The sequence below is a fragment of the Hippoglossus hippoglossus genome, chromosome 3 (genome assembly GCF_009819705.1).
Source record: "Hippoglossus hippoglossus isolate fHipHip1 chromosome 3, fHipHip1.pri, whole genome shotgun sequence".
NCBI classification, from domain to species: domain Eukaryota; kingdom Metazoa; phylum Chordata; class Actinopteri; order Pleuronectiformes; family Pleuronectidae; genus Hippoglossus; species Hippoglossus hippoglossus.
The window spans coordinates 12,240,412-12,254,173 of NC_047153.1; the positions used below are offsets into that span (position 1 = coordinate 12,240,412).

At 42.2% G+C, this 13,762-nt stretch overlaps 2 protein-coding genes across 4 annotated transcripts in view; one reads left to right on the top strand and one right to left on the bottom strand.

Moving 5' to 3' along the window:
• Nucleotides 1-2,849, bottom strand: part of apba2b (amyloid beta (A4) precursor protein-binding, family A, member 2b) — a 59,756-nt gene extending 56,907 nt beyond the window's left edge. The window contains 1 exon segment of the mRNA XM_034575954.1: nucleotides 2,634-2,849. The gene's annotated coding sequence lies outside the window, so the exon portion shown is untranslated.
• Nucleotides 2,850-9,813: 6,964 nt separating this feature from the next.
• syt7b (synaptotagmin VIIb) overlaps nucleotides 9,814-13,762 on the top strand; it is a 96,071-nt gene continuing 92,122 nt past the window's right edge. For 2 of the 3 annotated variants that reach the window (XM_034581632.1, XM_034581630.1), the window contains exon 1: nucleotides 9,815-10,331. In XM_034581632.1, the coding sequence (XP_034437523.1) occupies nucleotides 10,298-10,331 (34 nt within the window). In that variant the 5' untranslated portion in view covers nucleotides 9,815-10,297. Of the gene's footprint in view, nucleotides 10,332-13,762 lie in introns of all 3 variants that reach the window. The other variant, XM_034581629.1, reaches the window with a different exon arrangement.

A 13,762-nucleotide genomic window follows, 5' to 3' on the forward strand; every position in this document is an offset into this window, starting at 1 on the left:
AGCCTCCTCATAAATCATCATTGCAGTTGCCTTTTCTAACAGCTTTGCTGCATGCAAATCAACACCCACCCTGTAGCTTCATCTGTAGGTTTATCATCTAGGAATCATGTTTTTGCCAGAGGGCACGATAGAGTGTTATTCTCCCTCCGCCCACACTAACATGTTTTAGACAGCAGAGACAATGTAAATGTACGGCACGTGAAATCCATAGCGTACAGAGTAAAGCTTTTAAGAAGATATTACACATGATATTATGTAACAGATAACTGATTTCCCTGCAGCACGGCCATGCGTGCTGCCACAGAGAAACAGACTCATTCCTCCTAAAGAGATATTGTTGTTTGATGAGACCTAGTGTTTAGATCGATTTGATATGATAATGGTTTAATCACACATTTCCAAATAGTTATTATCCTTCATAAATTGTGCAGCAGGGCCTGAGGCAGTTGCCCTATTTTGTTTCCCCCATCGAAGTCCGATTTAGCATCCTCAGGCTGCAGCAGGAGTAAGAGCCCACGCAGCAGACTGTAAGGAGGGTGTTTGTCCTTCAGTGCAGGTGCTACTCAGAAAAGCTGTCCCTGGCTACAGAGATGGAGAGACGCAACAGGGGTGTAACAGAGATAAATGCGCAAGGGGACAATGTGGAAAAAAGAGACGACAGACCAACACAAAGCCACAGGACGAGCAGGATAATGATGAAACTAAGCTTCTCCTCTTTTCAACACAGCAACGCAGGTCAACATGTTGTGTGCATCCTCCAAGGCCTTATAGATTTCCATCATGGCTCTCCGGGGGCCCCTCACTTTCTCTAAGAGCCATACATTACTCTCCTCTATCCGCCCTCATCCTCCATAGTCCTGGTCGTCCTCTCTCTTCCTCAACTGCACCACAGCTTTGTTTCCCTGCTCCTTCCGTCTCTCCCAACTGCTGGCTATTATTCTCACAAACCTGCAATCCAAATATTTACTTCTAGATTTATATACTAAAATATATCTAAATATCGCTGAGCTAATGATTCAACCAATCATGTTGTATGAAAACCTCCACCAAAGAGGCTATGTTTACACCCCTATCAGTTTGTTTGTTGGTGGGTTTTTGCACTTCTTCTTTTGTTTGTAAGCAAAATTACACAAAAAGAATTGAACAAATTTCCACGAAAACTTGTGTGGAAGGATGGGACATGCATGGGCAGATCTGGACAAAAGGGGGACAACCAGGAATATTTGTATCGCTTTTGTTAACAATGAACCATTTTTTGTCATTTTGTTATTTCGCCAGAGAATAATTCATCGATTTTGATGGAAAACAATTGGACATATTAAGGGAACATCTGACATCTATGAGAGTGTCAAATCTGATGCAGCCTGAGCAAAAGATTAAATATTCCTGAGCCAACCAATCATGTTTTATCATTTGAAATAGAGCTGAATGTTGAATGGAAGTCTTAAAGAACTAAACCCTACTGTATCATCAATAAGGTTTCCCGCTACTACCCTGATGCATGTAAACAAGTGGTGTATAGTCTTCCCACTGTTGACTGCATCAACTACAGGGACCACACACTCAGTGGTACAAGGAAAAAACAAACACAACAAGACTTCGGAAAAGCCCGGAGACATATCACATCACAAGTGGACAGTGGCTGGCCGAGGAGCATTCTGCATGACTGGGTGAGGGCAAGGGGCAGATGGTTTGGATGTAACGTTGCATGATGCAAAGCAGAGGCTGCGAGCCATGTCCACAGCTCCCTCTGAACAATGAACAGCCAGACACAACGCCTGTCAGCAACTGCCCTCCCCGGTGGCTGGTGCTGGCTCAGAGTGGTACACAGCAGGCAAGGCGCTGAAGGAAAGCAATACAACAAAAACAAAAAAACAGACAACAGACAAACAGACAAACAGACAAATCCTCCACCGAGTGTAGGATTCAGATCAATTTCACTGAGGACCAACGCAACTTGAAACCTTACAGTAGATGCTCCATGCAGGGGTGTAGTGATTCCAGTGTTCAACTTCAGATTTGATAGATTGGCACCGTGGATGGGAGAAATTCAAAGAATGTGTCATTAAATTAGACAAGTGTGTGTTAAGGGGATGAATAATAAAGACAGGAGCACATATCAGGGTTGAAAAAGCCATTTGAAGAGAACTCCGAGCAGCTGCAGATGAAGCTTTAAACGATGCAGGAATTTGGACCATTGAGGACACGTACAAATTGATGACCTTCCCCATCAGATGAGACACTAAAGGCCTGTGGTTAACAGAAGTACAATCGATACATTGAGGCGTAGACCGGGGCTGCGCAGGGATGAATCACCGTGGGTTCTGAAGTCTTAGGTGTGATGAACACACTTCCACAGGCGGCGTCTCGTCTCTTAAACGCCGCTCCACCTGAATCCCTCTCCACAACCCGAAGATGCGTTTGTTTTTATCGGTCAGAGCTCAGCGCCCCGTTGCTAGCACCGACGCCCAGGCTACACATCCACAGGCTGCGGGGAGATCAGCATCCATCCATCCACCGCTCCTCCTCCTCCTCCTCCGGAGAGGAGAGACGCTAAACGGCTCGACCGAGCGGTTCATCGACGATTAGCTTCCTCGTCGTGACATATTTATTAAACCACAGCAGGGTCTTACCTGAGGAATCGCATGCGCCGAACGAGTCACCTCCTGTCCGGACGAGTGAGGGATGGTGGCGCTGGCCGCTCTCGCATCACTCGGTGTGTGTCTGACCGACTGAGGAGCGTCACGTTACGGAGGCACAGCGGCTGGCAGCGGCGCCCCGGAACCTGGATAACAGCACCGAGCGAGCCCACTGCAGTTGTCTGCTGCCCCCGAGAATTAACACCGCCCGCCCCGCGAGAGCCCGCTACCCCGCCCGGGCAGCTCCACCCGTGGACGTCACCACAGAAACGTCAACACAAACAAAAACCCGATGTGTTCGAAAATTAATTGACGCCATATTAACACATACTTGTATTAAAGCTCATTTGATTTCAATTGTTTCAAATGTGGTATTAGTTTGTATATGTTAGCTTCATGATTAGCTGACAGCTTGCTAGTCATAAATTATCCTCGTGGACGACGCGTTTTCCATTTCCTACTACTGTCCAGAAACAAAGCTAAAATATCCCGGATGCTAACGCTGCCATGTTGCGCATTTCGGAGCCTCACTGCGCAGTAGTTGATACACGCCCTCGACCAATCAGGAGTCAGTCTCAGCCGTCAATCGTGACGTTTCACTCCATTCTTACAACATCAAATAACATAGACATTTGAACACATGAAATAACCAAATAAACTTCCTTAATTAACTGAAGCCATCTTGAGAAAAAGTTATTCAACGTGTACTTTAACCCACTGACAACGAGGAGCCAGAAGTTGTGATGAAGACGGATATATCAGCGACAAATCTTTGCCTTCCATTAATTTCCAATTCAGTAAGAAAGTAGATAAAACCTTCATTTCCTGTGGCGAGGCCAATCGCAGCTTTGCTTCCATGAACCTGCGATATTGTCTCTAACCGTGCCCTTATACAGCAGCCACCAGGTGGGCAATCATGATGTTTTGGTTTTACTTTGAGGGTACAGTCACATTGTCTATCTTTAAATACAGTCTATAGCTGGCCCCCAGTTGCAGGGCTGTTATGTAAATGTGTATACATGTATAAACTCGGGTCACAGAGGTAGCCAACAAAACAATGTTTCAAAAACCAAAAATAAAACATATTGCTGCCCTAACAACATGGTCAGATTCCTCAAAAACTCTTCCAACCATGTGGGTGAAATGTTATCTGCTGCACTACAACAAGATTTAGAAACCATTATATATTATTATCATATACATTTTCAGAAAAAGCGTGACAGTCTTACAATAAAGCCAAGCTAGTAAAATGTGAACAAATTTGATTATCTGTAATAACTTCCAAATTTGCAATGACCCATAAACGACAATGGATCGACTTGGTCTTTGAGGGGTCATTGTGGTTTCATGATTTAAATTAACTGTACAGGTTCAGTGTATTCGATTTAGTGTCATCTAGTGGTAAAGTAGCATATTACATCCAACTGAATACCCTTCCAGTCACCTTCCCCTTCCAAGAATATGAAATCCCTAAACCTTCAGGTCGAGCGAGTGTTGGATTTTTCCATTCTGGACCACAGTAGAAACATGTCAGTCACAATGGAAGATAGATATAAAGGGCTCATTCTAAGGTAATAAAAACACAACAAATAATCAGCCCCAAGTGATTTTACACAGATGTAAACAATTATGAATATTATGTGCCATTTATGTTGACAGATTCCCTAAATACTACAAACTAGACCCTTGAAGCACCTAACAAGAAATATTGCCTATACAGAATTTCTGTCTCAGATGTCAGCTGGAGGCTAGCACTGCCACTGAGTGGCCATGTCTCAACATTACAGCAGAGAAATCCACTAATGTTACACGATTCCAGACTTGATCCATTTTTAAGACATTATTTTACCAACAAATAATTGGTTCTTAAGAATGCAACATATGATCTAAATATCAAATATGATAAAAAATACAGAGTAATATTAATAAAGTGTACAATTTGGATGATTACACATTAGTGAAAAACATCACTAGGATTATTTTATTTTCAATTTCTGCCAACAGATCCCTTTCACCTTAATCTTACACTCTGAAGCATTAAGCCATCACTTACAATATATTCTCCTGTGTGCATCATCATTTAGACAAAGGGCAGCAGAGGGCACTCTGTGGACACATCCCTCCTGATGGGAATACAGGGGGCCAGTGGACAGGGAACAGAAAAGTAGGGCTTGGAATCTCAGGGCAATAACCTTTGCACTGAGCAGGGGCACAGCAGAAGACCTCAAGCAGATGGCCTGAGGGCTGGAGGAACCAATAAGCAGGAGACCCTGGGTGTCCGACCGAAGGGCACGACCTCAGGAGAGCTAACCTGCAGGCTGAACAGACCTGCCATGCTGCTTGGGAGGATGACCCAGAGACCAAACGGACAGGTTGAGCCACTTGGGAGGGCACGGGCAAAGGCAGGGTCTCTCCAAACGCAGCGAGGCCATTGATTAAGACTGGAACTCTCTGGAGGATGTGCAGGTGGTTGAGTGCACTGGATGGTGAGGCAAGCAGGAGAATGAACAGGAACTCTGTAGCAAAGACAGAGAGGTTGGACAGAAGCACAGGTGGAGCAACATTGAAACATAGCCTGAAAGCCGGCGATGAGGGTGGATCTCTGTAAATTGGCACTAGAAGTCATATGCCTTTTTCTCACATTGGCTTCTTACTTGCCTCTTGACCATCAAGGCCTGACTGATGGAGCACTGCTGAGATGTTAGTCCGTCTTCAGGTTCTTGTTTACCTCCCTGGCCAGTGACTCTGTTGGACAGACCAACAACTCTAAGAAGAGTCCTGGTGGTTCCAACCTTATTCCTTTTTTATAACTAGAGGCCAATGTGCTCCTGGGAACACAGCAAAAGCTTTAACATTTGTTTTACACCATTATCCTGATGTATGCATCATCATGTTTTTCTTTACAGAGGTCTGAAGTGAGTTTCTTGGATCTCATCATATGTTGTTTTGTCCTGACAAGCAGTGTGACTAATCTACACAAGTGTGGTGTCTTTCTGAACAAATTCCGATCAATTAAATTTTCCACAGGCATCCACCAATAGAGTTCTAGACAAATCTAAAGGATATTTATGTGAAGTCTATTTTTTTCTCAATTTTTCGTTGTTGTTTATTGAGTGTGGATGTATGGGTACAATTAGGGATTGATAAATTAATCTCCAACACAGAAAATGGGGGAAAAGTTAAGGGGTGTGGATTCTTTCTGAAGGGACTAAAAAAAGACATGCATCAGATTAAGGCGAAACATGTGCAGCAAATCAAAGCAGCGTAATAAAGGTTTCTGAATGGGTCAGTGCATCCATATTTCATAAATCCTGTCCTTCAGTCTCATACAATCCTTTCATTCCTTCATTTGAATATCTCATACGCTGCAAAAAAATTCCCCAGCCACTGAGGTTTGTTATTCTGACACTCTTCTTTCATTTTGTGTAATGATGGCAAGCTTTAGCCCCCGGTGATCTCTGGTCTGTTTCACTTTTTTTTTTAAATGTAATGAAAGAAATAGCCTTGGAAGATAATTAATACTTGTAGCTTCCCAGACAGACCACTAAAACATTTGATCTTGCTAAAACTAGACACGATTTTGGTGATTCAGTGCAAACCTCTTTATTGGGACATTAAAAATCAAATTTTGTTGAACAAAAGGATATTATATAAGATGAAAGAGTTTCAAACCATAATGGTTCACACCACTATCACAACATTTAAAAGAATTTTAAGTGGAATAATGTGTAATATCATAATCTGGCAATAACCACAGTGGAAATTCCCTGCCTACTTCACTACCTGGCCTACTACTTCCTCCTGAGGCTCCACCTACAGAGGCTACATCGGAAGCTAGCTCACCTTGCCCACTTCCTCCTGAACAAAGTGACCTTGCTGGCCACATGGTGGAGGCTTCATCCTTTCCAATTATGACTGTTTACATGACCAATGTGAGCTTGAGTCTTGTTTTGATGGTTGCATAGTAAACAGATGTGATTTGTATTTTGAATATTGTGCTGATGGGTCAGTGATTTGCCTTCATTGGTGCATTAGTTTATCCATGTTTCATTGAGCAATTTTGAACATGTCATGGCCGTTCTTTAACCCACTGAAACTGCAGCTTGATTGAGAACACTGACCTCTCTGTTCTCTCTAGGCCTCCTCTTTATGTGAAATGCTTCTTCTGCATGATTTTTCTTTTATTTCATCGCAGGTCAGATGTAGATTTGTTGGTCCATTTCATATCCCACATGTTCCTCAACTACAAACAGTTTGGTGACCCAGATTAATTACCTCCACTAAGGAGGTTATGTTTACATCTGCGTTTGTTTGTTAGCACAGTTGCGCAAAAAACAAAATGGAAATTTTAAAAAATCTGAAATTTTGTGGAGGGAAGGACATGACTAAGGAAGAACCCATCAATTTTTGGTGTGGATCCAGGATGTATTTTTTTGACTTTCTAAATACTTTAATACTATTGTCAAGGACTTGTGGAACAATACAGCACTTTACTAAAAGGGTTGCATTTCACTGAACCAAAATGATCATCTTATTCATGTTTTTTAACAATAAAAGAAAGAAAAATCCTTTCCTGGATACATCATTGTACTGTATTTGCACCAGTGTTAAGATAACTCTTGTCTTCTCATTCATCTGGAGTATGCAAAGAAAAGGATCCTTTCTCTATTGTCAGAACAACAAAACAACAAAGCAGACTGCCGGAATCAAATCATCACAAACTACAGCTTGTATTTCTAAAATGACTGCTGTTATGTGTTTTTCAAAGAGGAGGAGATTCGATAGGTCTCCAGAGCATCTCCATACATCAATATTTGAAAGTGTTTTTTTACATGAGACAGGTGGTCCATCTCTCTTTTTCTTGCTGTGACATTGACCATCTATGAAGAGGCTATAAAATGCTACTCATTTGTCACACAAATGCAGAGGATGGTGGAGGATGATGGAGGATAGAACCTTGTCTGGGCACTTAAGATGGCGATGAAAGACTATATGAATAACATGATATTGACCCTCTACGCTATACCACAGTGATACATGTGTACATGGACTCATATTTGTTGCTCATCTGTTGTATCATTCTCGTGCATATCTTAAGGCCTATAAATATGCTGGAAAAATACAGCACATTATTCCCAAGGTGGAGGTGCTCAGCTGTGTTGCTTCAATGCTCATAACAATAATGATAATGGTGTTGATTGGAATATAATGGCTCTTAAATTACCTGGAGTTTGGTGAGAAGCTCTCAACATCCCGGAATCTAAACCAGTCTTTGTTGAGAAATTACACAATATAGTGAAAACTGCTGGAGGATTAAAGCGTGGCTGCAGTTGGGCTGATGAATGTGTTGTTTTGAGTTCAGAGAAGATCGTGTGACAGGCTAATAAATATTCATCACAGAGATAGTGGGAGAAAAAAGAGGGCATGAGGAAGAGAGCTGATGCAATGTGAAGTATAGAGTTGGAAAAAGCCGTCTGTGTCGAATGTCTCAAGGATGAATGCTCTGTGAATACAATAGATTAAGAAGATTCCTCACGTTCTGCAAAGCAGAACCAGCAGGGATGTAACAGAGGACTATCTGCCCTGCACGAAAATCACACAAGATGTCAGAAGGGCTGTCACGAGAGAGGTGTCAGACAGCGATCTGTGTGAGAGAACAAAGGAACAAGTGTCAAAATGAGACTCAACACAGCAGAGCACAAAAACTGATGAGAGATGTTACCCAAGATACAGATGTGCCGTATCAAGACATGTCAAGCATGTTTCTATGGGCTTTTCGTCTGAAAAAGGATGGATAGAATCTAGAACCCCCCCCCCCCCCCCCCCCCCCGTTCGCTGGCAAAAGGCTGTTACAACATATTGTACATAAGATTTAAGCTTTGTGTTATTCAAGATCTTATTTAGCAAGTTATTCAGTGTAATTTGAAGATTTTCCAGACGTGCAGTCGAATCGTTAAGTATAGATAAGACATAATAAATAAATTAAGATTTCGATGCATGTGAGTGATCAGCTGACCATTACAAGCTTAAAAGCTTGATCTGTGCCTGGTGTTTCTCTGTAATTGTACAAAAGAGCTCCTGTATATTTCATACTCTCCTGAAGAAGAACACGTATACTAATATATGGAATACGTCTTATTACTTACTATAGCTTTACATAATGCCTCCTTTAAAAATATTTTATCCCCACTGCCATTATGAGACTCCATAGCAACAAAGGATGATCTTAAGGATTCATTGAGCTGAGCAGGCACCCAGAACATTTAGTTTTTCATTTCACAGGTTAACTTTTACAAAATTTTACATGTAATGAATGAGATGCTAAATCCACGTTGTGAATTTAATTTGTCAAAGATTATTGTCAAGACCAATTTCATTAACGTAATCCAAGATCACCAATAATAAGCACCCTTTAGTTTTAAAAAGTAGCCCACTAAAACGACCACTAATGTCTTTTATAACAGCCCATGAGAAGAATGATCTCCATCAGTTACATCCACATGACTGCCACTGATCAACACTCGCCACTAGAGACCGCCAGTGAGCCGTGTGAGACTCGTGGCTCCGGGCGAACGTGAACGGTGAGTAAATGATCCTGTGCACGGGCCTGTTGGTTGTAATGGCATGATGATGATGATGATGAAAGCACGCGCGCTGCCCATGACACTGACACTAATGTAAAAGCTCGACAGAGTCTCAACACGTGAGCGAGAGATTCAGCGAAGCCCCAACAACTTCTGAAGGTTGTGCGTAAAAATGTGCGATTCTCACTCGGATCCTATTGATTATTGATCTCACGGTGAAATCACGGCTATGGCAGTGAACGATACATAAGGGGGCGATTGTGACAAAGCATGAATTCGCGTCGGTGCTGGCCACAGTACCAGATATGTCTTTATACTTGTGGTTTCACGTGCGCTCTTTATTCTCACAGAGCCGCGGCACAGTTCCATACTATAATCTATACACTCCTATAGACTGACGCGTATTGATTATTGGAATCATCTCTCTGTCACAATTACTATTTTTGATCGAATGGAGTGGCTACAAGCAGCTGGGAGCTGGATGCCATTGCGTTTTGGTTGTATATATTAGCGATACTGGCCTTTGTAGAGACGCGAATTACGCATGACAGCATCCTGATGTTGTTTCTGATGAAATGTGCTGCACATCAGTGTGCGGTGTGGTGTGAGAGTGGCTGCAAAGCGTCCCTGAGCTGCTGAAGACCTCTGGCGAAATGGTCAACACCTCTGAGGGCGCACCGATCCCTCGCCTCAGCTGCGAGGAGACGACCTCCTACCGACTTACTTCACGTCACCCCGCCCGTCTGCCAGCCGTCTCCTCCCTAAAAGCTCCGCCGCGACCATCCCTTTGAGCGACTCAGAGAGGGAGACACACTGAGGGAGGCAGAGGAGGGGAAGAAAGTGAGAGAGACCAAATACATGCAGACTCCCAACATCACCTAGACTACCTGCTCCGGCACAAAACAAGGGGAGGAGGACGCACAAGTGCAGGCGCGTCCATGCGTGCCAGCCGAGCGAGACAGTAAGCGCGCAACATTGGACCTCAGAAGAACTGGAATAAGAGTTTACGCGGAGAACTCTTTTGACAAGAGCACAGCTTGAAGCCTAAATGAGCGCAACACTGTAAGAAGAGTCATGCATCTCAACAGAGAAGAAGACAACAGCAAAGGTGAGGAAAAACAAGATTCCAGCGGCCATCTGTGTAGATGGATAGAGGCTCATTTCAACCCGGGCTCCCTGTGTAGTTCAAAGCTCTCGCGTTGGTTTGCCGGATGCCCTTGAGTGTGTCATGTTGATGTCAAGTGCTGATGCCGAGTGGGGGTCATTCCGGCGAGCCGATGGTGGTGGTGGTCCTGATGCTGATTGTATAATTCCTGTCTTTCACCATTTAAAACCGCACTGGATGGCAGCGAGGAGGTGTTGCATACACCCATCCAAGGTGGCAATGTGTAGTGACTGTGTGTCTGACAGCAGAGCAGCCGCCGGAGCACTTGTTGTACTCCGGGTGGATTCACCGTGGACGCGTTTTTCGCTCGAGGTGACCTGAGCGTGAACGCACAAGGTCATCCATCCATCGGCGGGGATGCTGGTGCTGTGAGCGTGCAGGCTGCCGTGGTTTTGTGCGGTGTTTGCACTGTTGTCTGTGTAAATGAGATGTGTGTGTGTGTGTGTGTCCTCGGTTGTGGTCGGAGGGGAGAATTAGGGAGCAGACGGTGTGGTAATGACACGAACCCCCCCACATCAGGATATACCGGTGGAGTAAATAGCTTTTCATGCCTCTGCCAGCGCCATACATGGTGTGTTTTTACTCTCATTGTGTGAACCGAGGTCGAGGTCACTGACTAACACCTGATGCTGAAGCAGATGTGCCCCTGGATGTCTGTAGACATGACGCAGCCACTGTCTTGATAAATGTGATTAAATAAAAAGCAGCAGGACTTGACTTGTGTCCACCACACCCACATGAACTAAGTTAAACACAATTTAAATGACAGGGGACGTGGACTAGATATGTAATATGACCATCAGCTGCACTGTTTGACCTGCAGTCTTGGATTTGATTCATCAGTCTATTGCATGTAATGTTCAAACACGCTTTAATTGTCAATGTGAAGGTAAAACAAGTGAGATATCAGAGATATTTTAAAGTTAAAATGGTAAAAACACTGCAGACATCTCTCCGTAAACTCTTCTTTTATGATAATACATTTTATTTTACATTGCTTTTCTAGACACCCGAGGACACCTTACAATATATCATATATAAACACATGAATAATTAAAGTAAAACCAAGCATTGAAATCGTATTAGGAGACACAAACCCCCATCAATACAACCAAAGAAAGGTTAAAAAGTAAAGCCAAGAGGCTGAGACACCTAACGGTATGTGAACACAAGATTAACGTCAAACCATAGGTTAAAAACCGATAAGTGAGGGATAGATGTTACGTATGCTTGACTGATCTAGACAGATGTGTTGAGTTGTGATTTGAACGGTCCAATAGAGTCCAGCTGGCGGACGTGAGGTGGCAAAGACCTCACATGCTCAGGCCGATAATGATGTGATACCGCTGCCAAGGGACCACAGCATTTCATTTTTTTTATGTGCAACTGTCAAGTTTTATGGGCTGCTAATATCTTTGTTTTTAGCAGCTGTAAAACGTGCTGTTGTTCAGCGAGGAGTTCCCTCATGTGCCGAGTGGTGACCCACACACTGCATCGCCCCTCTTCCAAAATGTCCTGCGACCTCACTGCCAGACGTGTGGATTCACCGGGGACAAAAAGATGAGTCACAATCTGCAACTAGAAGTGATTTCACGATTACATGACAGGTGTGGCTGTGTGTGTGTGTGTGTGTGTGTGTGTGTGTGTGTGAGAGAGAGAGAGAGAGAGAGAGAGAGAGAGAGAGAGAGAGAGAGAGAGTTGTGCAAGTGAAAAGGCCATGGTTAAAAGGTGAAACATTACAGCAGAGTCATCAGAGTCCAGCCACACTGAAGAACACCACCTTATACAGTGAAAATACACAATACTGGAAAAAACATTGATATTTCAATCCATTTATTTGTGCTACTACTAATGATAATAACTGCAATAACAAATAGAGCCTGACCAATATATTTGTTCATTTGGATGGAATCTACTGATACGAGCCTTTCCCAGACATATTTGTAACTGTTGGCTGATATGAAAACTTTTATTTTCCAGATTAAACGATGCAGAAAAGATGTGCATTATGTATTTTCTTATTTCAAGAATCCTCATATTTGGTTGCATTAGTGTTTTCTTATTATTTCTACTTATTTTATAATCAAGTTTACAGTTGAGCTGTAAAATATTGAGCCTCAATTACATAAATTTTGAAAATATATAGGCTATTTACACGTATATTTCGGTTGGGCTGTAATAACACTAACACTGATCAAATAAAATCATCATCCTAATCACTTATGGGCCGGCCAAACATCCAGCAAGCTATACCACTCAGTTGAACTCAATTCACTCATCCCTAGTGGAGAAAAATATAGCAACCACATTATGTATAAAATACACATGATAAATATTTATAAGTACGAAATGTATATAGTACATAGGTACAACTATAAGAGCAGATGTTGACATTTCCATGAATTATAAACGCACACGGCAAAGTAATTTAAACCTGACCATATTGTGGTAAACTCCACATCCATAAAACTGACTCATGATGACCTGAAACTTAAATACTTAATATAGTAATAATTCCTGGCTGACACATTAAAGATGTCTGAAGTTCTTTAATGTTTTGTGAGCCTTGGCGTCTTTAGGACTCAAGCTCTCTGCTGAAACAAATGTTTTTTTCATGCTTATGGGCTGTCTGCTGTGTCACAATGAATTGGATCAATACCCCAGATTCATTACCAAAAAATTTATAGCTCAGCCTCCAGCTTCAAGTGTCTTTATGCATTACCCTTCACAGACGGTGCAGAAATAAGTTCGACACGTTTTCCTGCAGACACAATCTACTTAAGGATTATTTTTTAAAGAAAGCATGAAGTTTTTCGTTATTTTTTACCAAGCCATCTGTAATTTATATTAAAATCAAAAGTGACTGTTCATTTCTGAGGATAAAGTTTTATCATGTTATCATTTATTCAGTGGGTGAAGTCATTTTTTTCTACGTGTTGCCCGAGAGACCACGAATGAGCTGTAGTTTCTTCTCCCATGATAAATTTAGAATACAAGTGAATAAATATGCCGCAGAAGTTATTAGTTATGTAATTTGAAAAGTTTCATGTTTGTTCATTAAGATCAATTGGTATTTGTGTAAACTGTATTTTTAGTGGGGCAGTGATAACACTATTTAGTCAAAACAAGAATAGTGATGCACCAAACTGGAGCTGCATCTAATGATTGTTTTCATGATTTAATCTGTTCAATTGTTTGTTTTTTTCCAAGAAAATGGCAAAAAGATTCCAAATCCTGTTTTCTAAAGTACAAGGTGACATTTGCTCTAGAAAAAAGTTCAACTTCATAGATGGGTAAAATGCAGAAAAGCATCAAATCATGAGAATAGAAATCTTGGAAGCAAATAATTTTGGCATTTTTTCTAGGAACAGCGA